This window comes from Stigmatopora nigra, chromosome 16 (genome assembly GCF_051989575.1).
Source record: "Stigmatopora nigra isolate UIUO_SnigA chromosome 16, RoL_Snig_1.1, whole genome shotgun sequence".
Lineage (NCBI taxonomy): Eukaryota > Metazoa > Chordata > Actinopteri > Syngnathiformes > Syngnathidae > Stigmatopora > Stigmatopora nigra.
Window position 1 is genome coordinate 10,624,611 of NC_135523.1, and position 27,523 is coordinate 10,652,133.

The 27,523-nt window shown below is 41.2% G+C and overlaps 1 protein-coding gene across 3 annotated transcripts; it reads left to right on the forward strand.

The window, feature by feature from the left end:
* Positions 1 to 163: 163 nt before the first annotated feature.
* Positions 164 to 26,704, forward strand: tm9sf1 (transmembrane 9 superfamily member 1). Of its 3 annotated transcripts, none has more exons than XM_077736540.1 (9): positions 164 to 604; positions 1,900 to 2,111; positions 9,642 to 9,773; positions 11,193 to 11,315; positions 13,548 to 13,906; positions 15,501 to 15,655; positions 17,636 to 17,821; positions 20,114 to 20,387; positions 25,476 to 26,704. In XM_077736540.1, exons 2-9 carry the CDS (start codon positions 1,905 to 1,907, stop codon positions 25,867 to 25,869), a joined length of 1,830 nt encoding a protein of 609 aa, XP_077592666.1. In that variant the 5' UTR covers positions 164 to 604; positions 1,900 to 1,904; the 3' UTR covers positions 25,870 to 26,704. The 3 variants fall into 3 exon arrangements, with proteins under 3 accessions (XP_077592666.1, XP_077592668.1, XP_077592667.1); XM_077736542.1 differs by having other exon boundaries at positions 20,114 to 20,336; XM_077736541.1 differs by lacking the exon at positions 164 to 604 and adding an exon at positions 630 to 1,755.
* Positions 26,705 to 27,523: the final 819 nt, after the last annotated feature.

Here is a 27,523-nt window from a genome sequence, read left to right on the forward strand (position 1 = left end):
TGTAAGGTCTGACGAAAGATGACGGAGAATTACGCAGCTGACCCCACCTGTATACATCTAGTCCTCGGTAATATGCTATCTATGCAAAGGTCCCTATCGATGTGTTCATGTGCTTTAAAATCACTTATCATGGCAAACATGGATGTGATTGGCCAGATGCGCAACAAGGAAATCCGGCCAACAATTTATTGTTGTTGCCATAAGGTTGACACCTCACACACGATTTAGACGAATAGGGGGTGGGGTGGGTGGCCGTAGGATTTAGCTACAATACATTGGTAACTTTTACATTTGTCGACAGTGGTACAGTAATTGATCTTGCTCATAAATGAGTATAGTTCAAGGAAAGCGTTTTTTTCTCCCCTGGCCCCGGATAAATGAAGTGAGCTTCCTTTTAAATTTCGAGGTGACGTGGAGTCATACGTCTCAAGTCCTAGCTTTAGTTTTTCGTCTGCTTCTGGTACTTGCGTATTTTGTTACGGTAATGGCTGGTTCGCGTGCTTAACACTTGAACCCACCTTCGTTGTGAATTCCGCTAAATGTTTCAATTTCGGCGTCGAGGTGTTTCGTCGTCCCCGAAGTTCTAGGATTCTGAGAGAATCAGGTTTGTTGGCACAAGAACACATCACTTACCCTAGAGCAAGCAAATGAAATGGTGAAACAAATGAAATGCTGAAAAATGTCAAAACGACAACGAAAGTGATTCCATTGCATTTTCTTTACATTTTTATTTTAAGTAGTCCTAGGAACAATATGTGCGATTTTCGTTTCAGTCATCCATTAAATTCCTATATACAAGCAGGGGGGCACATTCACCGGTCCCACTTGCTTGTTTAGAACTAAAAGACAATGACAGTCGAACCTTGTGATACGACCGCCTCGCCATACGACATTCTTGTCTTACGACGAAAATTTCGATCGAATAATTCGCCCGAGATACGATCAAAATTTCGTGATGCGACCAAGCCAAGTGGCCATAGAATTGTCTTTTTTGCATCTTTTTCATGTATAAAATATTTCTATGAGCACTGGGCAGACCTTGAATTTCCCCACCCGCCAGCTCAATGTTCTCCCCAGGCCTGCGTGGGTTTTCTCCAGGTAATCCGGTATCCTTCCACATTCCAAAAACATGCATGGTAGGCCGATTGGACACTTTAAATTGTCCCTAAGTATGAGTGTAAGCGTGAATGGTTGTCCATCGATTCAGGGTTTCCCCTGCCTCTGGCCCGAAGTCAGCTAAGATAAATGGCATATATGCGAGAAAATACGGGAACTGTCAATTTCAACCAATTGTTCCCTTATTAATAATTGCAAATCCACCTATCACGCGATAAAAATCATACTAATGCAATGCAACACACATACACATACATCACACTTAAAAGTCTAAAATTTTCTCCAATGTGGGCGGGGCGCCCAATAAGTATGCACGGAATTCAAGATTCGGTAGATGTTGCTGAATGACGCAGACAGCTTGACTGTCTGGGTACATTACTTTCTGAGGCGTGCAATATTTACATCTTGGAAAAAATGCGTACGGGTCAAAGAGGAACGAGCGCGCGCATATCATGCTTAAAGCATGGCAATATCAGCAGTCGGCAATGACATTTTTATCTGGTACCAGTGACCGAGACGATCCGGATTAGAGCCAAAATGGGTAACACAAGATAGGTTTTTACCAAAAATGTACTTAAAAAAATCACACTTTGAAATGATGAAGAACTTGGAAAATACGGGAAAAACATAAGTTGCCAGGTATGCAAATGTGAAAAAGAAAATCCCAAAATTGTAATGTTAAATAAAATTTAAAAAAACATTTTTATTAGCACAGATACAAATATCTGTGTATGCTGAAAATGCTGCATAGAAAACTAATGGCTAATTTTTCATGTTTACCAGGCGTTATGTGCTTTGAAATGGGACACCTGCCAAGCAGCCGCCAGAGAACAACGAGCATACCTTCCATTTTGGTCCTGTGCTTTTTCTCAGTTTTGACACTTGGCTATAAAATGGGAGACAACGTGACCATGTATGTCAACAAAGTGGGTCCTTATCATAACCCCCAGGAGACATATCACTTCTACACCTTGCCTGTTTGCAGACCGGACAAGGTCAGTGTGTTGTCACTCTTTTGGTACTCGCTGGGTGCTGGGGTGAAGTGCTGTGTGATAACACAGACCGATATACAGTGAGTTCAATAAGTATTTGAACACCCTGCTATAATGCAAGTTCTCCTACTTAGAAATAATTGACCTGAATTGTGTATGTCCACTGTGTTAGGAATTGGTTTTGTTCTGTTTTTTTTCCCCGTGTGACCTATCCATGTCATTGCCCATTGAGTTCACCTGTCATCGCCCTGGCCCTGGTGTATCTCCTGCCTGCTTCCTCTTGTGTGCCCCTGGTCTTTCTGATTGTCTCATCAACCCACCTCTGTCTGTTTAAACCCCGTGTGTTTGTGAGTCCTTGTCGGACCATCTGCGTTTGTTATGCCCTTGTCCTGTGATCTTTGTTTCCCCATGTCCATCCTGTCAGATTTAATTTTCTTATTTGATTTCAAAGTCTTATTTTTTGATAATGTTGCCAGAGTATTATAAGGACGGGGCTGTTTTCTACTGCTTATTATGTTTCCCAATTGTCAAAGCCAGCTCCTTGCCCCTGTTATCAGGCTTCTGGCGACCAATCCTGCTTTCAGGGCGAGGTGGTGGGTGGCATATCAGCCTTCCAGGCTTGGGTGGCCTGGGACCAATCATGCTTTCAGGAGACCGTTCAGTGCGAGGCTACCCGCTGAATCGCCGTTGTCCCTCCAGAGACCATGCTAGAGGCCGAGATAATCTAGAAGGAAAAATCCAGAAATTGCAAACAATGTATTTTCAATGATTCGATCACTTGCATGGTCTCATTTCAAGTAGGGGTCAAAATTGAAAAGGCTGACAGTCACACCTTGACATATGAATGCCCGACATACGAGCAATTTTAAATACGAGTAAAATTTCGAGCAAATGTTTACTTTGAGATACGAGACAAGTTTTGATATACGAGCATACAGGCGACGCGAGAGGCTGCTGTCTTTCTCGCCGCAACACCCACGTGTAAATGACTCTAGCACTGGACGGAGCATTGCATTTTTCATAGTACGTGTCACAGCCCTGCATCTTTGTCATATAGACTTTTTATGTCACGCCATCTTGTCCTAATTAAACTGTTGATGCACAAAGGGGTGTTGTAGATTTGACAGCGGTAAGGGTCGAAGATTGACCGGGGTCTTACGTAGAGTAACTCTGTCTGCTGCAGAAGCGTCAAAATTTTACTCATCTGTCTTGGTGAACCTACTTGTGTTCGACCTTGTTGAATGTTCATCGTGGACTGGACAATTTGTGTGCATAATTTTCATAATATTTGGAAGGGAAGGGAAAAGCAAACAACCCTTGATAGGTTCCTTTTAAATTCTGCGGGTGAAAGTCATGTTGGAGGTGGTGCAAATAGAACCAAGAGAAGCAAGGTATACAATTTTAAACCACAATTAGAATTAAGTTTATTGTAAAGTTAGATTAAACTTATTTTTGAGTGTCTGTATCGTGATCCAAGTTAATTTAAATTTGTTATGTTACGAGCGCGTTGCCGTGCGGAAAGTCTCTCTCTCGCTCTCTCTCTTGCTCTCTTTCTCTCTGTCCCGCCCTCTCCCTTCCCCGAAATCCATCTAATTTAGTCCTATTAAACCACGACTAGTTTTTTGTTACTCTATTAATAGATTGCGAATTAGAACACACAAGCAGGGGGAACCTGCTTGTTTTGAACCAAAAGACAGTTGTTGGGCTATAAAAACAATATTATTTTGAAAAATTGGTTAGTTGAGAGTGGAAAATTTCAGTTACACACATAATTACAGCAAACGTGTATACAATTATGAACAGGTATACAGAAGCAGGAGTATGCCTTTCAGGAAAAAGTAAGGAAGACTGCCTGTCAATTTCAAAACAAAGGTAGACTAATTTTATCTATTTCAGCAATGTTTGGGTGTCAACTGCAGTGTGCACTAAAGAAGGTATGGAGTTTTCGTATCGGCGGTGTAATGCTTAAAACTACCACAAGAGGGCAGCAAGTTAACATTCAAACATACACATCAATAATCCTTGCAAATGCTCAAAGATTAAGTTTACACATTTGGAGAAGGTAAATAAATTGAATCTGACACATGTCTGGCCACCATTAAAAATGTCAATTCTTTACAATGCACGGTCTGGACAAACGTAGCATAAGAATGTTAATGTAAAACATCTTCCCATCCATAAATCACGCTTTATCTATACTATAAGTGATTGAGAGCGAGAGATTACCTTGTTGATCACTTTCAACAGTAAACTCTGCTCTGCCGGGAGCGAGCAAACGCATGTACACACCCGCCAATAGATCTGCTGGGAGCGAGCGATATTTTGATAATAATGCACTTTTACATTGTACCTTCAATGCGATTACAAATTCACTGTTTCTCTCATGATGATAATTTTGAGAGTGAGAGATTACCTGATTGCTCGCTTTCAACAGTAAACTCTGTCTCGCTCCCTCTCTCTCCCTAAGAGGGACCGAACCTGGCGACCAAAAGGAGGCCAAAAGACTGGGCGACCAAAAGACCGGGCAACCAAAAGACCGGGCAACCAAAAGACTGGGCGACCAAAAGACCGGGCGACCGAAAGACCGGGCGACCGAAAGACCGGGCGACCGAAAGACCGGGCGACCGAAAGACCGGGCGACCGAAAGACCGGGCGACCAAAAGACCGGGCGACCGAAAGACCGGGCGACCGAAAGACCGGGCGACCGAAAGACCGGGCGACCGAAAGACCGGGCGACCGAAAGACCGGGCAACCAAACAAACGTCCGGCGACCGAAAGACAGGGGACCAAATGCCCGGTGACCAAACGTCCAGTCACGTAAAAACAATCCTTGGATGGGTGCGTGTGTGTGTGAACCTGTAAACGCTGCCGGAAATTCTTCCGAAAATGCCTTTTGCAAATGACGTGATAAGACGTCCTACCTTACTACCAATGGACATCATTTAAAAATGATTCACACATCAACTCTGCTTTAAGCAAATGCAAGTAGGGAGCCCTGTTTTGTTTCTGGCCACCATAAAAAAAATTCATTTTCAATAACACATTCAAGCGAGCAAACACATGTACACACCCGCCAATAGATCTGCCGGGAGCGAGCGATATTTTGATAATAATGCACCTTTACATTGTACTGTCAATGCAATCACAAATTCACTCTTTCTCTCATGATGATTATTTTGAGAGTGAGAGATTACCTGGTTGCTCGCTTTCAACAGTAAACTCTGTCAACTCTCTACGGTGCATGGTTTGGACAAATGTAGCGAGAGAATCTTAACATACACACACACACCCATAAATCACGCTTAATAAGGATTTTAGAAAAGATTGAGATTCCACACTAAGAGAAAGTGAAGAAATTCAATCTCCCATTAGGATTCAACAGCCGTTTCTGGCCACCATAATTTTTTTTACAGAGGAAAATGAAATAACAATGTAAAACCCAAGCCTAACGGAGAGAAATCCCAATATTAAGGGATTAAAGTCGAACTATTACGAATTTAAGATTGAAATATGAAATCATAGATTGTACTATGACAGGGGTGGCCAACCCGCGGCTCCCGAGCCGCATGCGGCTCTTTGCCCGGTTTCATGCGGCTCTTGAGTCCATATCAAAGTTTGTATTTGTGTTTTATTTTTATTTGCGTGTGCGCTTCGCTTGAGTTCAATACGGTATTTTCGTCCAATGCGCATGTGCTTGGGATGAAAATACCTCAAAGTTTCCCAGTAGGAGCAAGGTCATTTGAGTAGTAAACGTTTTTAACAGAGTGGGAGAGCTCCCGTGAACCAGAAGCGACAATGAACGGCGTCGCGCACACAAAAAGTATCCCAAAGATCGAGCGTCGGCTGAAAAAGCCACACCCCCTGCGAGGCAGACCAAGTCAAGAGTGCTCAGCCAGGAGCAGCCAATAGGAGAGCGAGGTGTACACCCACGTGGTGGGCGCTAGTTAAAAGCCATTCATAATAAATGACAGCTCACAAGGAGCGAATGTTGCGCAAAAATAGGCTCTGATTTTATGACAGAAGTCCCACTAAGTAACATGCATAGTAAAAGAAAAACGCTATTGTAAATTATTATATTTTTGTTTGTGGACTTGGTTGAACTGAGAGTTTGTCTGTGTGAGACAGTGCACACAATGTTCATTGTTGATAATGACTGGCCTGTGCTGTTAGTACTGTGGGAGTCAATTTATGTCATTACTATGCTGGTGTGTGACATTTACAATAAATCTGGCTGAGCAAAGGAATGTGGCTCTTTGCGGTAACACAGTAAAAAATGTGGCTCTTTGCGGTAACACAGTAAAAAATGTGGCTCTTTGCGGTAACACAGTAAAAAATGTGGCTCTTGGTCTCTGACTGGTTGGCCACCCCTGTACTATGACAAGACCAAGTCGTAATATTATGAGTTTTAAGTCATTTTGTTGCTCATTTTTATGTAAAGTAAACCGGAAGCTCTTTGATTTTCCAGGGTTTAACTTTTGTCGACGTTAACTCTGTGAGCACAAAACAGCTTCTCGTAATGTTTGGTGGTTGAAGCGATATTGGGAGGAAAAAAAAGTCGTACTATTACGAGATTTAAGTCGTTTTCATGTTTTAACAGTACGTGAACTGGAAGTTGTTTGACTTCGGGGCATCAACTTTTGCCAACATAAAGTCTGAGCACATGACATTAGCGTAATATTGGGCGAAAAAGTCGATAATTAAAATAAGGTGTAAAAATGTTGCTTTAATTAACATCAGTCGAACTGAAAGCTGTTCGGGTTCTCGGGACATCAACTTTGATGAATGACGTTAGATCGGGGTGAAAAAAAAAAAGATTTTCGGAATTATTTGAGTAGGATTTTTTGATTATAAAGCTTTTAATGAGACAGACTTGATAATGTCATTATGGGTGACTTAGTTTTAAATGTATGTAAATATTAAATAATAAAAAAATAAAAAAAACATTTAAGAATCATATGAAGACATAAATAATAAATGAACAAGAAATACATTTTAAAAATAATATTAAGAGGATTTTCAGCTGGTGTTAGGCAGACCAAAGCCAAAGTGAGCCAACCAGAGATCGCAAACTCCACCCACAATGGCCGATGGAGGAAAACAAATGGATTTGGTTGCCGATTTGCCCACAAAGCTATTTCCGAGACTGACTTTTCCAAAAAAAAATGGACATCATTAACAAAGGTCGGTCAACTCCAAAGCTAGCAAGCCTGTTACAGCCGGGAAGAGGGTGTGTCCGCCACTTTCAGTTCGCTAACTATGAGAGCTACCAAGCTGTATTTGGAGCGAGCTGCACAAGCAAATATATTGTTTTGTTGATTTGAAGCCATCTTCAAGACCGACTACGCCAGAAATATGACGACTTTCATCATTAGCTTCGATGGTGATAGAAAGGAAGGAAGGAAGAAAGGAGGATGGATATTGTGTACAGTTAAAAAGGATTTTTGATGAGTAAAATATGGATATATTCCTAAATAATATTTCAATTGTGGGCCCGGTTCTGATATCTGAAAAGCTCCAGTCTTTGTATTTAATCACTTAATGCTGCTAGGGAGTGGATTTTACCCCATTTTAGTGCAATTTTTGCCATTTTGCCCTTGACGTCCATTCCTGTCTTTTCCCAGGGAAATCACCCCACTGGCCCGGTTGTAATGTCAAAAAGGTCCAGTATTTTTATTTAATCAATAAATGCTGCTAGGAAGTGGATTTTACCCCATTTTTGTGAATTAATTTATTGATTATTTGTATTCTGTTTTATAGCCATAAAATAGTTTTTGAGGGTTGGATTGATTTGTTGAAGGTGCTGCGAGAAAATGCACGGACCGCCACTGCTAGACACACACAACCACACATACAGTATATTTATACAGTTCTCTCCCGATTTCACCACTTGTTCTTCTATTCGCACAGTAAAGTAAAAAGGAATTTATTAAGAAATATAAAAATTTTATTTAAAAAAAATCTAGAAGGGCTGTAAAACACGTAAAACATAAGATTGGACAGAACTACTGCCGCGTAAACGGCGCCATCATGGGTGTTAGGTTGATTAATAGATATACTTTAATATAATATAAAATAATACAAGGAAGGCATCAGAGCACATAATCCAGCGTTATCTTGCAAGTGACAATCAATCCTGACTCGTCCTTGTCCCCGGCTCAGTCTAAAGGACCGATCAAAACAATTACAAGGTTATCTATCCAATCCAATTGCATAAGCGTTAACCCGAATAAGAAAATTTAAGGTAAAAAAAAAAACAACTGCAACAACATTGCATATCAGGTATTCAAAACAACAATTAAGATCGGAAATCAAAAACAACTGCATAAGAATTTAAACAAGCAAGCTTCCATTCGGGCAAAACAATTCCATATTAGGTGAACCGAGCAACACTATTTTAAAACAATTTCCGAGTATTCTCGGAGGTTGATTGATAGCCATCTGCTGAAATCATAAACAATTTAAGAGTCCTTCACAGATCTTCATTGCGAACTTGCGACTGGGTAAGACGTCGAGGTTTAATCCAAATCAAACTAAGACCAGTACTTGGATCCATCTGAGAAGCTAGTGACTGTGTGAGGGGCCAAGGCTTAATCTAAATCAAATAATCAACAAGCTCGGAGCCAGCTGGCATGGAGAGTGACCTTCGAGATTGTTCGGTAACAAATTAAAGTAAGCGTTTGTCAAGCATGTAATGATTCATATTTCACATATACATTTAATAATTTATATTTCAAGCACATTTATAATAGTACCCAAAATAACTCCAGCAATGGGGAAAGGGCGAAAATAGAAAGTTTGGATTTTATTTTGTGCCTCTGGCCCAAATTGAGCTGGGTTAGGCTCCAGCACCCCCCGCCACCCTAATGAGGATAAAGTGGTTCAGAAAATTAGATGAGATGAGACACTCTGCTAACCTTTTGTTGCTTCAAGCTGCAATACTTCACACATTATATGGAAAGAGCAGAAGTGAGTATGTGCATACGTAGATGTAGCAGTGTGGTCAGATAGGTTGAATTTCCCGCCTATCTGGGTGGGTTTTATTTACAGTGTGATTGTTTTGGAGTTTTGTGTTCTGGTAAACCTGAACTTGGCTCATGTTCTCCATACGCGAGTGTGGATGGTTCCTTGTGTTATTCAGGTTTTAAACGTTAATATTTATTTCTCTGACAGACCAGCGCCGGTGGTTGGGGACCACTGGTTAAGAGAGTAGGTAGTATTAAATATCGTTTAACAAGTTATGCCAATTCAGTGTAACTCTGCCTATGAAAAATCAAAGTTACAATACATCTTTTCGAATTTAATATGTAGAGGTACCATTTTAAAAGAAATAATTTTCTTGCCATTTTATTATGATGAATTTACGTTAGTATTTACTGTTGGGCGGTAAGGAAGTCCTAGGTTTCAGTCTGTACAGGACCGAAAGGCAGACGTGCTTATCACATTAAATTCTTTTTTTCTGCTTATTTTGAAGGCCAATTGGAGGCAACCTACGTTTCTTTACTATCCCTAAATATTTTATAAATTCTTTTGCAGGTGCATCACAAGTCTTTGAGCCTGGGCGAAGTTCTGGATGGCGACCGAATGGCGGAATCATTGTATCAAATTCGTTTCGGAGAGAATGTTGAGAAGAAAACTCTTTGTCACCTTATGCTTTCAGAGAAAGAGGTTTGAAATAACCCTACATTCTCATAGTTACAACACCAATGCTCCTGGCAAACAAAGCGTTTAATCTTGATATGAATTTTGGGTTATTGGTAATTGAATACAAAAGACCTCTTACGATGAGAAAAAACATTGAACGCCGTATTCCCTTGCCTGGACGCGGGTCACTGTGACCCTACTCTGGAGCCAGGTCTAGAGAAGGGCACGATGCCTTAACAAAAATAACACCCAAACATTGCTTAAAAAGGTAATATTCGTCATCCTTTTGAAATTTTCCATTAGTTTTCCTTCATTTTTCCTAAAAGGCATACTACTCCCTCTTCTATGTACCTGCGTGACCGGACGTTTGGTCGTCGCTCTTTTGGTCCCCGTTGGTCGCCCTTAGAGTTAGGGTTGGGGTTAGGGTTAAGTACATTTGACAACCCTAACGCCGACCAAAAGATCGGCGACCAGCGGGGACCAAGAGAGCGGCGACCTGAAGACCGGCGACCAGAAGACCGGCGACCAAAAGACCGGTGACCAAAAGCCCGGCGACCAAAAGCCCGGCGACCAAAAGCCCGGCGACCAAAGGACCGGCGACCAAAGGACCGGCGACCAAAAGCCCGGCGACCAAAAGCCCGGCGACCAAAAGCCCGGCGACCAAAAGCCCGGCGACCAAAAGCCCGGCGACCAAAAGCCCGGCGACCAAAAGCCCGGCGACCAAAAGCCCGGCGACCAAAAGCCCGGCGACCAAAAGCCCGGCGACCAAAAGCCCGGCGACCAAAAGCCCGGCGACCAAAAGCCCGGCGACCAAAAGCCCGGCGACCAAAAGCCCGGCGACCAAAAGCCCGGCGACCAAAAGCCCGGCGACCAAAAGCCCGGCGACCAAAAGCCCGGCGACCAAAAGCCCGGCGACCAAAAGACCGGCGACCAAAAGACCGGCGACCAAAAGACCGGCGACCAAAAGACCGGCGACCAAAAGACCGGCGACCAAAAGACCGGCGACCAAAAGACCGGCGACCAAAAGACCGGCGACCAAAAGACCGGCAACCAAACGTCGTGAAAAAAAGCAAAACTACGCTCAGTGTTCGCAGAGACTTTACAAAGAGATATAGTTGCGACCAGAGATATTACACGAGGAGTTGCGGGGGAGAGAGCCAGTGCCCCTGATGTTCCTATGAGCAGCCAACGAGAAATAATATACTATACAGCTCCTATTAGCGATCGCTTCGGCATTCACGCTGAATGACGGAAAAAAACACAAAAAAGGCAATGCTCTGCCCAGTACTCGTAGATATCTGATATTCACGAAAGAGATGCGGAAAAAAAGACAGTGCGCTTCAATGATGAACAGCTTGTCATGTCTTGTAATATTTTTTAAATATGCAATGTTATGTTTATAATGTTCTCGGTTTGAGTTTATGGACTATCTGTATGTTTTAGGTAGACCAGCTACGTGAAGCTATTGAAGAACTGTATTACTTCGAATTTATGCTGGATGATATTCCAATCTGGGGTTTTGTTGGATACATTGAGGAGAGCGGGTTCCTGCCTCACAGCCACAAGGTAGTCTCTCCTGTATTGCTCTAAGCCATATTTCTCCTTGTAGCCCTTAACCTCATAGTTTAAGGGTTAACCCAGTGCTTCTCAAATTGTGGGGTGGCCCCCCCCCCCCCCCCCCCCCCCCCCCCCCCATCGGGGCAAAACGATACTTGGGAGTTTGCGACTTAAGAAAGATACTTCTTGCCGGACTAGAATAGTGATTGACCGATACAGGTTTTTCGGGACTAATGTCCATTATTAGCAGTTAGAGGAGGCCGATAACCGATATTCCTTTGTAGTAAAAGTGTAAAAAATGGTCATAGGGCCTATGTTGTCTGGGTCTTTGTCCTTCTTGCAGTGACACCCATGTGATACAGGTTCTCGATGAGGGATTAAAATAAAATGGCTCATGCGACCTCCCTTGATGACTAACATGAATTAACCTAGTTTTCCCTTGCCTTGACACGATTAAGTGCGGCACCTCTCCGGAGCCAGGACTGGAAGTGAGGCCTTGTCCGGTACAGTCCTTGAAGGAAATTTCCTATGGACTCGCCATCTGTGGGAGTGGCCTAAGAGGTTGGCTGCATAAGGATTTGGGCAACGGATTTAGTAGGGATGCCCTTTCAAGGGGGATTGTACACACTAACCACTGGAATTTCCCATGGTGAAAGGTGTGGGCATGTATGTGGCGTTTAACTCTGCTTTTGGGTGGGGTGGGTGTTTACTGACTGTTGTTTTTGCTTAGATACCAAACAACAGCGCAGATTACCCACATTTTTTGGAGTCCTTGGAGAGGGTGCTGTATGGTAGAGCTAAGATCGGACCAAAAAATTCCAGCCCGACCCGACAAGGGCCAACGGTATAAGAAACTGACTCCAACCCACCAAATTAACTTGATTTGGATGCCTGAGCCAGAAGCTAATCCAAAATTTCATTTTATTTTTGAGGACTCGGGTCTCCCGACCCAAGTCGGAAGGAGGACTGGCAATTTATGATAACAGAGCCTGTCATTTATAACAAAATCTTAGTTAAACAACACTTTATTAACATTTACATCTTTTAAACATCTTTTATGATAATATATATATTCTTTCGATTTCAACTGTTTAAATATGTGCTCCAGCGTCAAGGTGCCAGCCTGCTTTCGTACAAGAGGAAAGCGCCACAGTCACTACATTCAGCGAAGCAACGCAAGTGTCTCTAGCATATTTAACAATGAATTTGAAGCTTTTCCAAAATTCACACTTAATGGTACCATTGCGTGTTTCTCTGTTCTCCCATTTATTTATCCTTAACGTCTTGCGGCATTCCCGTGACGTGCGCAGGGCATGCACTGGTTCTGTGGCTCCGCCTCCAATTGTAATGATAATACAGTGCCTTCTGTTTTATCAAAATTATTTATTTTATAACAAATAATTCTTAGTTTAGTATCAATTAGTTAGTGCCTGCTAGAAACTTAATTAAATCACACACATAGGTAGCCAAGTGGGTAAATAGGTGGGTGGGTTATTGGTTCGAAGGGAATGTGTACGTGGTTGGGTGAATAGGTAGGTGTGTAGATGACGGGTGTGAAGAAATGACAGTCAATGATCTATTCTACCTCCCTATTTATTAAGAAAGAGATTGAGAATTCTTACAACTTATTTTGATGTTATAGAATGTTCAATTCAAGTTTATTTTTATAGGGTTAAATTTGTGTTGGTGCTTTGTGTCTCTTTGTGTGTGTTTACTACCTATAAAGGACAGCACGAATTGAAGCATAGTAATCGCAACAACATATAAGTCCTCGACTTTATGAGGAACTGCTCATTTATATTAGAGATTGGGGAGCAGAGAGAGGAACAACCCAGGTTGATCTGAGATGAAATAATAAAGTTTGACATTGATTTCTTCTTATTTGCCCGTCCGAATAAAAACAAGAGGCCCATTCCATTATATGTGAAATGTCCAAATATCGACCCCGATAATCGATAGATCACAAATTATAATAATGTGTCACTGCACATTCACTTGGTGAACAGGTGCGCTCTCTGTCAGAGTTTGTTCGGGAGGTGTACTTAGAATTTTATTGAAGAATACTATTTTTTGGTTCGGAAAAATGTTTAAATTTGCTCGGCGGGCGCAACAGACATCAATTGAGGAGCACTGGGTTGACCCCATTGGGTCTATGAGGTTAACAGCTGATACAGATACAAAGGTTCTGCTGCAAAATCCTCACGATACCACTCTGCAACACTGCCTTGCCCACTGCAACAGGTGGGTCTGTGGACTCATTTGGATTTCAACATAGAATACAACGGCGCCTCTGTAATCTTCGCCAACGTCTCAGTGAAGGATGTCAAACCTGTTTCTTTGGAGGGCAGTGCTGGAAGAGCCCTAGGTGGAGTTGGGGTGGGTGGTGTCAGCCTGACAGTGGTTCATACATACAGCGTGCGCTGGTTTGAGTCTCCCCTCACTCATGCCCGCCGAGCTGAGCGCCTGAGAGACTACTCGTTCTTCCCCAAAACACTTGAGATCCACTGGCTGTCCATCATTAACTCACTGGTACTGGTGCTGCTGCTTCTGGGCTTTGTCATCATCATCCTCATGCGGGTTCTGAAAAACGACTTTGCCAGGTTAGTGGCTCGATAAAAATACATTATATTAAAATTCATATTTTGATAAACTAGAAATATTAACAGTTATATAAGCACCACTGCTACTAGAAAATGGAAATGTGACCAAATATATGCTAAGAGTAAGAGGTTTTAAAATTCAGATTGTCAATGTTAAGCATTCTTAAGTAACAATAATTAGACTGTATAGATTAGATTTTTAAGTCCACATCTATTTTTCTGTCTGTCCATTTGTATACAAACCTATTGTTTTCTCCAATTTGTGTCTATATGTATTTATTGAGCCGTCATTTTATGTCTCACACTCATAACTCCACTATGGTCAAGACCAAGGAGCACTCGAAGGACACCAGAGACAAAACTTGTAGACCTGCATCAGGGTGGGAAGACTGAATCTGCAATAGTAAAACGCTTGGTCTAAAGAAATCAACTGTGCGAGCAATTATTAGAAAATGGAAGACAGACAAGACCACTGATGATTTCCCTCGATCTGGGTCTCCATGCAAGATCTCACCCTGTGGCGTCAAAATGTGGTTCGCTAGAGAGCATTTGGATGATCCAGAAGAGGCCTGGGAGAATGTGGCAGGTCTCCAATGCAGCCACATCTCTCTACGGATTTGTCAATGCTTTACTGCTTTACTACATGGGAGTTTGCCCAATTAGTAAACCTGTGTTTTGTCGACTTCAAGATGGAGTTGGACTCCGCCAAGGCTGCCCTATGTCACTGATTCTGTTCACAACTTTCATGGTCAGAATAGCTAGGCACAGCAGAGGCGTTGAGAGTGTCTGCTTTCAGTAACTTCAAAGCCGAGACCTTGTTCCTCAGAGGGAAAAAGGTTGTATCCGCTCTCCAGGTCAGGGATGTGGTCCTTCCACACACGGCGGCACTCGAGTATTTTGGGGTATTGTTCAATAATGAAGGAAGTATGGAGCGGGAGATCGACAGCAAATGGGTTTGGCACCTGTAGTGATCCGGATTCTTCATCTGTCCGTCGCGGTGAAGGAGCCGAGTCAAAAGGTGAATCTCTCGATTTACCACTCGATATACGTTCCTTCCGTCTTTTACGGTTATGAACTGTCAGTCATGACCAAAAGAACAAGATTCCGGCTACAACCAGCCATAATGAGTTACCTCCGCAGAGTCTTCTGGGTATTACTTAGAGACCGGGTAAACTCAGTAATCCAGGAGGGTCTCGGCCAAGGATTCTCCTCAGCATCAAGAAAAGTCCATTGATGTAGCTTTGGCAACTGATCAGAATGCCTTCCTGGTATAGTGTTCTGGCCACGTCCTGCTAGAAGGAGGGTGTGTGCCTGACTCAAGATAGCCTGGGTAGACCACGTCTTCCGGCTTCTCTGCTGAAATTGCTGTCCCAGCGATCCCACCTTGGTCATAAGCAGAAGAAAATGGATGGAATTTTTCTAACACCATTTATAAATGTGATGTGACAATTGCCATTTTCTATATGGAAATGCAAGCAATTTTTCAGACCACCGTTGCACTTAAAGCATGAATTTTGCTCGACTTGCATTAGGATGAATCGTTAATCATCTTTTCACAGTATTTTGATTGTGACACGCTTAATCTCATCTGCAGGTATAATGTAGAGGAGGAGGTGGGTTGTGATGATCTGGACCAAGGAGACAATGGCTGGAAGATCATTCACACTGATGTCTTTCGGTTTCCCCCTCACAAAAGTCTGCTGTGTGCCGTGCTTGGAGTGGGTGCCCAGTTCCTTACCCTTTCCACAGGTACAGCGGTACCTCTTCTGATGAAATATTTAGGTTGCTTAAAGCTTCGATGAGAACAATTTTGTCCTAAAACCTGAAAAAAATCCAAGTTATGAAACGTCAAGTAAAATCAAGCATCTCCAAAACATAAATACACTTTCCTGTATCCGTTTATTTATTATAAAAACAAACTTAATGGTCTTGGTAGAGTTCCTTTCAAATTGGCTCTCTCCCAACACCTGGTTACTGCCCATTGGGTAGAAAAGAGCTGCGTCTCCATGATACCGTCACTGAGATTAGCGCTCTGTAACCGAACATTAGTGGTCTCCATGTGCGTCCAGTGGTGAGTTCCTGGTTCAACTGCCTCGACCCTGATTCGTCACAGATTTATTTTTTTAATTTTTGTCCGTGTTTGTAACGTAATTTTAAGTTATTTTGTGTTTACATGTGTGTGTACATATGTTTACTCAACTGCCACTTGCCATTCCAATGTCAAAATTCACCTTGAAGCTCATGAGTGAAAGACTGGATAAAAGAATGGTGGAAATCAGGGATCCGCTTCTTGGGCGCTGAATTGGGTGGCACTCAGCACTGAAGCGATATTTCACTGTAGGAGACTCGCGTGTCGAATAATATTCAAGGCCCAGATGGACAACGTCTTGCCATTTCCTGGTTCCTTCGGAATACATTTACAATCGTGCACATTAGCTGTAGAGAAACACTTCACCGAGCCTATTCCAGCTTTGTCTATATTTTCAATCATTCTTGAAAATGCCTCTTATGTGTCCTGGACCGACATCCAATGAATGAGCCAAACAAAAATGAGACATGATGACACTGCTCAAAAAAATGACGTTGCTATACTTAAGGCGTAGCATGCCATTGAGGCATACATGGATCTCACATACTTTATTTCAAGAAAGAAGCGAATATTGGGAAAACAGCAACAATATCCTTTTGAAAGGACACTAAGCGAGTGGTAGCCACTATGAATAAAAAATGAACCAGCATTTTGAGGGATTGACGCCATAAATAAGTGAAGCTGCCATGATGAGAGGACGTCAACACAGCCCGAAAGCCAGTCAGACCCCTCCCCCATCAACTCATGAGGACCTCATCGAATTGATCCCAACGGGAAGTGAGCAACAAGAGGTAACGGACAACGACCATAATGAGGATAAAGAAGGTGGTCTTCCTTTAAGACAGTTTGCAACAACAGGTCCAGGAGATTGATAACCACATGGTTGGAGCCTATGAATTTACAATTTTAAATCCTTAAAGTCTAATTCATTGTCATAACTTTTTTTTACCACATAAACTTGCCGATTTGGAGAGGGCTGGCTTTTGCAAAATAATTGTCACCATCTGGTGGAAAAGATAGGTTTTACGTCTCCCATTATAACGGTTGCGGGGGCAGTTTGGTCATAAATGGGAAGACTTCGTGTATAGAGTGCACCCGAACTTTGCTTCCGTTTTTTGGTACAAAATGTTTGCGCTTTACACTCGAATAAATACGGTATTTGTTCAAGAAAAGAAGCGGCAGTCCATGTTCCTTGTGCGCCAAAAACTTCTCCCAGAAAGAAGCTCCTCCTGCTTCCCCTACGACGCCTCCTCAAGAAGCTTCTCGAATCTGTAAAGTATATAATTTTTTTTAATTTAGAGATGATATTTCGATATTAATACATTAGTCTTATCATATGCCTGTTACTGTAATATTTAATAAATACACTTCTTGATGATTGAACTCGTGTACTTGTATGTTTTGTAGAGGCGTGAAAACATTTAGATAGGGGTGATCCTACCGGCCATGTCTGGTCGACATTATCCACGATATTCGAGTGATTACTGTAATTCAATGTAAAAAGATGTCTTCATTTGCATAAACATAAAGTTACGAAACCATTTCTGGAACGAATTAATTTTGTACAGGTACATCTTTATTTATTTTTGCACACATGGACTGTCTTCTAATCATCCTAAAACGTGTATATTTTGTTATAGGAATCATCATTATGGCACTACTGGGAATGTTTAATGTTCACCATCACGGTGCCATTAACTCTGCTGCCATCGTATTGTATGCTCTGACCAGCTGTGTATCAGGTTACATCTCATGCAGCTTTTACACGCAGATAAGCGGCAAGCATTGGGTGTGGAACATCATTCTGACTTCGTCACTCTTTTCCGGTGAGTCATCTTAGACCCCTGTTACTAACAGGACACCAGGGCTACGGACCTGTGAGACAAATTTTCACAATTTCGGGTGGCCTATGTCATGTACTAAAACTCACATCTTAGATGGTGTACATAATTTGCCTAGATTACACTATGCAGAGAGAAGGAGGAGAAAATTATTTTTCTTGTTTCTCACTTCCCATAATCGTAATTGTAAAAAAAAAATAAGAAGTTGATCTGTTGCTGCTTTGTTGTGCTTAAAAACTTGCATTTTCGTGAAGCTCGAGAAATATGAAATTTAGCACAGAAACTTGAACATACTGAGCATGAGTTTAGAAAATAATTAGTATTTCACTCTGTGGCATTGCTACCTTTTGCGAATATAAAAAAATCACCCCATCTGAGGCGGAGAAAAACAAAATTTGAAATTATTTTCAAATTCATTAAAACAAAAACAACTGAAATACAAATAATATTCAGACCCTTTGCTCAGGATTGAGTTTAACTCTCGAGCTACTACAGCCATGTGCTTTTGAACTTGCAACATGTATCTGGTAGAAGTATTCCTCTGGAATATCCCTGTGTTTGGGTTCATCTCTCATTTTCTGAACTGCTTTAAATAGAATGAATGAATAGATTGAAAAAATAATATTCATTTTCTAAACCACCTATCCTCACAAGGGTTGCGGGGGAGCTGGAGCCTATCCCAGCTGGCTTCGGGGATGAGGCAGGGACACCCTAAATTGGTGTCCAGCCAATCACAGGGTACGAGGAGAGGGACCACTAATCACACTCACACCCATACTTAGGGCAATTTAGAGTGTTCAACCAGCCTACTCTGCATGTTTTTGGAATGTGGGAGGAAACCCATGCAGCCCCAGGAAGAATATGCAAACTCCACACATGGACATTACCTTGATTTAAACACAGGACCCCAGAGCTGTGAGGCCGACGCACTATTCAGCTTACTTTTAATTGCGATCATTGATCCTGTCACTGCAGCTGAAAAAAAAACCCACAAAAGAAAAATGGTGCGCAGCGGCCGGTGGCCGTCACTTTTATCTGAAAATAGAGCTTTCTGAACAGACTGAATGGCCAAGGAGCCTCGTGTCGCCCAGCTGATGGATGGTGGAATTTCCCAATAATGTTTCAAAGAGCAAGCTCCGGGCAACGTTACAGTGGACACTTTCGACCATGTCCGAAAATAGAGTTTACTGTCTCTCTGAGACTTGCACGCCGCCGAAAAGCAAAGTGGAAGTTAAGTTTCCATTTAAGTCTGGGCAGAAAGCTGACTCCGTTGTTTTTATCCAAAAATTAGGCTCCCTGGACGGTTAATTGACTAGATGTCCAGAGGAACAAATTGGAAGTTTAATTTCCCCCAAAACAATGATGCCAATAATGATAGTACTTTCAGAAATTGCAAGAAATGTTCAATATGCCATGCAGTTTGCAACAATGAAGATTGAATATAACATGGTTATAGCCATGGAATATGTCAATCGTCTGGACATTATGATGTCCTTGTACAAAAGCATATTTGTACAAAAAAAAGGGTCACAACTCCCCATCAACATTCTTGTGTGCTGAAAACCTCTCGCAAAAGCTCCTCCTGAAAAGCTCCCCTATGGCACTTCCTGAAGATTCGATCGATGATTCAATGCCTCTCAAATCTGATGAAAAAGACTCGGACTTAAGCTCCCAATAATGTTTTTTATTTATTTATTTAAATTAGGCAGTGGGGAACTGTTAAATACTATGAGTACTGTATTTAAAGTATTTACATTTTAGAAAAAAATATATTATATTTGAGTATTAATACTAATACTTCATATTAATACTTCATATGCTTAAAGCGGCAATATTTAATAAATACACTTCTTGATAATTGTACTTGTATTCATGTATAGGCACAAAAAAATGTAACATTGTAGTAATAATAGGGGTAATCCTACTTTGGAGTTTGAAATATAAATGTAGACGGCTTTGAGTATGTGATCCCGATACGGGGATTTGGTTTGGCTAAGATATTATTGGCAATTCGGGGAGCCAGACATTTTTTTTTCTTGACAACATTCTTTCCACTGGGATGCACACGATAGAGGTGTTTTTTCTTTACTGAATAAATGTCCATTTTGACAATTCTCAACTTGTGAAAGTATTTTTATCTTGAAATCTCTTTGTATGACTTTAGACTCATGTCGCTATGTTGGGCCACTATTGTTAATTTGGAAAGATACCAATTCAAGTTGTGAAATAAAAAATCATAACAGTGATGTCATTAGCTGTTTTCTGATATTCTAACAGCACCCCTGTTCCTGACTTGGAGCATCGTCAATTCAGTTCACTGGTGCAGTGGTTCCACACAGGCCTTACCAGCAACCACAGTGCTTCTCCTGCTCGGTACCTGGGTGTTGGTGGGCTTTCCGCTCACAGTCATCGGTGGGATTGTCGGCAAAAACAGAGCAAGTGGTTTCCAAGCCCCCTGCCGTACACGCAACATTGCTCGGCAAATCCCGACACAGCCCTGGTACAAACATGCTGCTGTGCACATGGCAATCGGTGGCTTTTTGCCATTTAGGTGGGATAATGACACTATTCCTTCTAAAGAGTTGGGTATTATGGCAAAAACGTGTGAAGGATTATTAGAGCTCCATTGAAAGGAAAGAAATTAGTGAGTCCCTTCGATCTGTAAGGGTAAAATAGCTAAGTTATGTCACCAGAAACAAATTGTCGTCATATTTTGGTTCTTTAATACGTACCTTCATCTTTAAAAGCCATATATGCAAAAAATGTTTTAGAGTTGTATTTCATGGCTCTCATTTTCAGACTCAGAATTGAATTTATTATAAACATGTGGTGCTCCTGTCCCAGGGGTGGGCAGACTATTCCACAAAGGTCCACAGTGGATGCGGGTTTTCATTGCAACCTCTAAAAAAAGAAACTTTTCCTCAAATCTGGTATCTTAGGAAAAAAAACTTAAATTTATCTAAACCCAAGTCAGGGGTAGGCCCTAATTATTTGTCAAAGGCACACAATGGGAACACGACTTCATCCCAACCAATCCTCAGGCCTATTTAACAAATATGGTCACTTACTTACTAGTGGATGCATTTGATTCCGGTCAGGTTCTATTCATTAAACTCTGTGTCTCGCCTTATCAAAGGGGGTAATAGAATCTGACCATATAAAATGGAAGTGGTTTTTGGGATCACATATTGAGAACAGTAAATGTTTTGAAAAAATATAATTACTGATGGTGGTAAAGGTAAGGATTAAGAAATGCCTGCAGCGTATTGGTGTCTTCTTTCTTTGATGGAAGGGCGGTGCCAGGTTTTTCTACTACCCCTAAAAAAAAGTATGGAATCAACAGTCTTGGGTGACATATTCTTACTGTCAGGCATGTTACTCTGTTGAACAAATTTGGATCACAAACATGAAACAATAATGAACTTTTTCCAAAAGTGTAACCCCATGGCATTCAGAAACAATAAAAAGACATTTTTAGGTTCACAATAGGCATTCCCAAATGCACTCACAAATAAGACGAAAAGACAGTCTTCTGGAATTTTCCCTTGCAAAGAGAACGACCGTTGAGGCAATGTCCCAACTCTGTTCTGACCTTACATGTCTTTTCTGTTTTTTTCCATCAAATTGAAGGGCCCTGATTACAGTGTGTGTCTCAACTCTTAGGGCGATGGATGGAAACAAGTGAGACATGAATAGTCAAAAGTCAAAATAGATGAAGGTCTGGAAGTCTTGTGGAGTCTGTGGTGGGCACAGGTGCAAATCACATCAGATTCACATCACTCTAAGGCAGACATGGGCAAACTATGGCCCGCGGGCCACATATTAGGCTTTTTTATCTGGCCCGCCGACATTGTCCAAATGTATTTTTTATTTATTTCCAAAGATGGCGCCGTCACGCGGAAGCTAGTGGCAGTAGCTCTGTCCACTCTTGTTTTTCGGGTTTTACAGCCCCTCTATCTCTTTTTAAATTACATTTGAATATTTCTTAATACACTCCTTTTTACTTTACTTTGTACTTTATACTTTTTACTTTAATGATAAGTGATGAGTATGTTAATACTTTAGTCCTTTTTTCTGTTTATGTTTCATATGTACTGTTAACGGATGCAGTTTTTTTTTGTATCGTATCTTGTGCTGACCAGGCCCATCTGTCAAACTTTTAAAGTCAATGTGGCCCCCGGGCCGAAAAGTTTGCCCACCCCTGCTCTAAGGCATTCTGGATCCTCTTTGTTTGACTTCCAGAAGTAAAGTTTATTAACAAAAGGAAAACTTTAGGAGTCCAGTCTGTTCTGGCTCCTCTTTACATAGACTAACTAAGGTTATCAGGAGCAAAGCATGTACTTCATTGCAAGCAAGTATGATACTAATAATGATGAGCAAAACAAGTTCAATAGTTAAGAAAATGTATAACAATATAAAATAAAATCCAGACAGAAATGAAGACAAAAACGTTGTAGATTTTAGTAAATGTTACTGGACTGTGGATGTTTATCCTCAGTGATGAGTCATGAATCTGCATTGGACAAGGTGATGATGCCGGAGCGTTTGTTTGGGAGCATCTAACACATAGGTGCTCAATACTTCGATCGCGAGCTACCAGTCGATCGCTAAGGTACTATTGGTAGATCGTATTACAGTAAGATTTGATTTGTTTCCAGGAAAAAAATTAAAAAATGAATAAATATATTGGACCTGAGGTGGGAAACAGTGCTATCGCAAGTCCAAGCATGATTACTACCTGCCTACACTATTTTGGCTCCTACTGCATGAAGTATATCATCTGGATACATAACTGAGTTTTCTCAGGGCCCCCGGGGAAAAAAGGGTTGGCCGTTCAATGTTGGCTCCTTAAAAAGTAGATCTTTGAGCAAAAAAAATTACCCCTCCCTGATCTAAAGAGATTTTAAAGAGGACTGCCTGAAGAAAACAAAACGTCCCACAGTATTTGATAGTTGGCTATAGTTCAGGCAAATTCACTAAGGCATGGGTGTTCAAACTTTTGCTCCAAGATCTACTTTTCAAGGAGTTAAGCTTCCACGATCTACATTTTTTACAGGCTACCGACAGAGCTCAGCAATTATGTTGATTTACCTCGCGTTAAACAACATGTATGGGAGGCAATGGGGACGAAATTCCACTCTCGATTTGTGCCAATGCTTACTGCGGACAAAATTCATGAGCGAGCTAGGGAAACAGACAGAGGGGAGGGATGAAAGTGTTATGGTCGTGCAATCTACCAATGGTACCTTGGCGATTTACCGATAGTTCCTTGGCGATGTCGGTAGATCACGATCTACGTAAAGAGCACCCCTGCACTAAGAACTGTGAATGCATTCATTGGAGAAAGATGCATTCAATCAATGTCATGGCCTCCAAATAGTCTATTAGCTATTCATTTTGAAACTTGTGGAAAATGATGTGGACACTACAATCGAAGAGAGTTGGTATCAGATTGATGAAGAATGCAGTTTGTTACTGAAGTCCTTGTTATAATATAAAACCAAGCGGTGGTGCAACTAAGTTCTGGTGATGCTTCTTGTTTTTTTCTTGTTCTGTTTTCCGTTAGTGTACATTTTCCTTCCTCCGAATGTTTTCCCCTTACTTGGTCTATAAAAGTACCATTTACTGACTACCCCATTGCTTTTCCCCCCTACCATTTCTTTCACTGTTTCTGAATGCCACAGAGTTGTTCTTTAAAAAAAAAACTTCATAATTGGTCCATCCCATTTTCTGAACTGCTTCATCCTCATTAGGGTCATGGGGGTGATGGAGCCAATCCCAGCTGTCTCCAGGCCAGAGGCGGGGGACACCCTGAATCGGTGGCCAGCCGATCGCAGGGCACAAGGAGACGGACAGCCATGCACTTACACCCATACCTAGGGGCAATTTAGAGTGTCCAATCAGCCTACCATGAATTTTTTTGGAATGTGAGAGGAAACCGGAGTACCTGGAGGAAACCCATGTGGGCCCAGGGAGAACATGCAAACTCCACACAGATGGATGTGACCAGGATTTGAAGTCAGGACCCCAGAGCTGTGAGGCAGACTTGCTAACCACTCACGCCATCTAATTGTTCATGTTTGTCGTAAAATGTCTGATTCAGTGCTCGCCCCAAGTCTTGTGATTCCATATTTTCTTGCCAGGGGTAGTATAATGAAGTAATGGTTAATTTGTCACTTCATTAGTTTTTTTTTTTTTTTTGACGTAGATGAAGATGCTAAGGCTTTCCTTAGGAATAAATAACAAGGTTGAGGATGGACATGATAGTGATTGTAAGGGAGTGTGATGCATAGGACAGGGTAAATTGGACAAAGTTGATTCAAATGGCGACCCCTGATTTGACAAGTTTTAATAATAATTTCATATAATTTAAAGGTCATTTCATTTTTACTTGATTCATCCAGGGAATACACCGAATTCTAGGTTATTCCATTTGGATCCTCTGTCAACCGCGTTCAGCAGCCTAAAAAGGATTTAATTGACATAGTTAGTATAACGATTCTGGTTATGGATTTTCTTTTTGGTGGAATAGATCACAACTTAAAGATTGTCATGGGAAAAAATAGCCCTAGATTATGATACAATAATTGTGACACACAAAGCAGCCCATTCAAGTGTTACTGAGGCTTTAACCTCCTAAAAACTAGACCATGCAAGGCATGCATTTTTATTTTCTCTTGGATATTTAGGACAATTGAGACCTGAAGTGTAAAAACAAATAATTATATTTTTACGTGATGTAGTTTGAGAAAAATGAGGCCTTTGTAGTCCAAAATTAACATTGCAGTCTTGTGACAACCAAAAATGTGATGTCTACACGTGTGGACCCTTGGTCCTTTGAGATTAAAAATTTATTCGGATGGTGAAATTGGGTGGTTGGTGTGCCAATGTAAACTTGCTCACTTGTGAACAGTGGAGCCCAGTGTCAGTGCAAAGTTCTGACACTGCTGGGTTTTTCCCAAAATTTCCAGAACTTCATTTTGAAAGATTGGAATTTGGGCTTTTTTGATAAACGCTGCATTTTGCATATTCATTGACATTAAGTTCCTGAATCAGAGCTATTTTCCACTTTTGACAGACCCATTCCTTACTGCACACTGATACAAAATCGGGTCGTACATTTTTGTGTGCTTATTGTGCTATTCACATTCCCACCTCACATTACTAAGATTGCTTTGCCCAAACACAGTCCTACCTGAGCTTGTCCTTGGTTACCAGGTGCATCCCCTACCCGGTGTCCCCTTTGCAAGAGTGTTTTTTTAGCAAGATAGCAACAGTATTTACCGGTACATTAGTTAGCATATATAGTTTTAAAAATGTCTGCACAATTTCCTTTTATTCATCTTTATTCAGCATTATTCTCAGAATAAATAACCTAATATACCCAAACGCAAAGGGAGCACACAAAACTCCCATATGGCACATGAAATTTGTCAGCTGAACAGGACATGTTAAAAATAACAACTTTCTTATCCGATATTAAATGGGTTTATTTTGCTGGAAAATATCAAGTAGGAGTTAGCGAATTGTGTGGCGTCTCTGCTACATACTAAGTCAGATTGGCTCTAATATTCCTTCATACAAAACAATGTATTTGCAAAGCTACCAATTTGTGCTTTCTGTTCTTTTTACTTTTTAGTGCCATCTCGGTGGAGCTGTACTACATCTTTGCTACAGTGTGGGGCAGGGAACACTACGCGCTCTATGGCATCCTACTGTGCGTTTTTGCCATCCTTCTTTCAGTGGGTGCCTGCATCTCGGTGGCACTCACTTACTTCCTACTGTCAGGGGAGGACTACCGCTGGTGGTGGCGGAGTGTGCTGAACACAGGATCGACTGGGCTCTTCATTTTTGTTTATTCTGTGTTCTACTACAGTAACAGGTCCTCCATGAGTGGCCTTGTACAGAGTACGGAATTTTTTGGCTACTCTCTGCTCACAGCACTGGTCTTCTCACTAATGTTGGGCAGTGTGTCATTCTGGGCCTCACTAGCTTTTATTCGCTACATCTACCGCAGTCTTAAAATGGACTAATGACTCATCCTAAAGATGTGAAAATCTCTTATCCCACCACAGAGAAGGGCGGTCAGTCCAGTTCTTTTCATGCTCTCCTACAAGACAAGAAAATGGGGATAAACTGTAGCCAGTTGTCCAAGTTTATGAGGTCATAATTTATGACAGATTTTTAGGTGGATGCATGTGAGCTCCTGTACCAAGAAATGAAGCATTATAAAGGGATGTCTGTCACCATCCAATTAGGAACAACTTTGGATATGAGTTTTTTTTACACTTAACATTCATTACTGTTAACATGGACTAGGTCATTTGTCATTCTGTTCAGGACAATTTGAAAGCAATGTTATTCAGCAGTGTTGCAGCAGTGGAGATTTGTATTGTATAAATGAGGAGAGCAATATTGACATAGTGGCCACCAACTGATTTGAACTTGATTTAAATACAATTTTAAATAAAATACAGTTTAGAAATAGACAAATAGTTAATCAGTTATTGCTTTCTAAATGAATGGACTATGGTGTTATTGTAGAATTCAAAATGGACACCAAATTGTTTTCACGCAATGTGTTTATTGGGGGAAAAAAGGGGAAGCACGTCATTTACCTGCACACTTCCAAAAAACAATGTAATGAAATAATGCTGGCAAAAAAAAATTACCGAGTACACCAACAAACATTAAGTAATCATGAATAAAAAGAAAACTTAGTGGTGAAGGAAAAATACTTTTTAACAAGTATGAACATATTTAAAATAAAAATCAGAGGCTCTTGAAGAGGAACATGCATGCACAACAACAAAAAGTCCTACTAAACCATGTAATGTGCAATCACTGTATTTGATGAATGACAAGACACTGCATCTCTGTCATCAAAGTTTGTGTCTGACTCAAGAGTTGCTAGTTGAGTCGAATACACCTGAGTTATATTAATACTGATTTATCCCTGGGGGCATAAACAGACACACCTGCCTGGAGCCTAGTGGTCATTATAGTTTGAATACCATGTGGAAAAAGGAGTTGATCCAGCAGTGATGCCCATAGAGGCAAGGTTCTGCAGTGGCGGTCCGTGACTTCTAGCGACGCCTTCAACTATGTCTGAATCAATCCAACTGATCGATCTACCAATTAGTATTTCAAAGTTCAACTTTAAATAATGGAGGCATCTGAGATCATATCCTTTTATTCTTGCAAGAAGAGAATCCATCCAAACGCACATCCAGTCAGATGATTCTGAAGACCCTGGTGTCCTTTTTGCTCATATATTCATAAGATTTAAACAACATGCATAACAGAAGTCTAAACATTAGTCTCATAACAATTAGTCTCAATTCTCAAAACTATTGTCGGTCTGTCGAATCTTCCCGAGAGAGTGTTGATGCGGACCATCTTGAGGAGCCACATTTCCCAAAACAAGTCCACAGTTCCCAAGAGCTTGTTGTTGAACCATAGTTTCAAGAAGTCCAGGTGTGAAGGACAAGTGACCTCCAAAGGTGTTTGGTTAACTTTGGAGCAAGCACTTCTTTTGCAAGAGATGTATTAAAATGCCTTGTATTAATGTCACATTTATAATAATGATGAACCTAACATTCCTAATAAGCAAAGCATTCATACATATAATGTTTAATATACAAAATAAGGCAAAGTGCTCTTCATTGCAAGCACATATACATTAAT

What these genes read in the sequence shown, in the direction of transcription:
- tm9sf1 (XM_077736540.1), top strand. Translation starts at nt 1,905, where the DNA reads ATGTGCTTTGAAATGGGACACCTGCCAAGCAGCCGCCAGAGAACAACG. An exon ending in CTGTTTGCAGACCGGACAAG is followed by an intron (nt 2,112 to 9,641) that starts GTCAGTGTGTTG and finishes ATTCTTTTGCAG; the next exon opens with GTGCATCACAAGTCTTTGAG. An exon ending in GTTCCTTACCCTTTCCACAG is followed by an intron (nt 15,656 to 17,635) that starts GTACAGCGGTAC and finishes ATTTTGTTATAG; the next exon opens with GAATCATCATTATGGCACTA.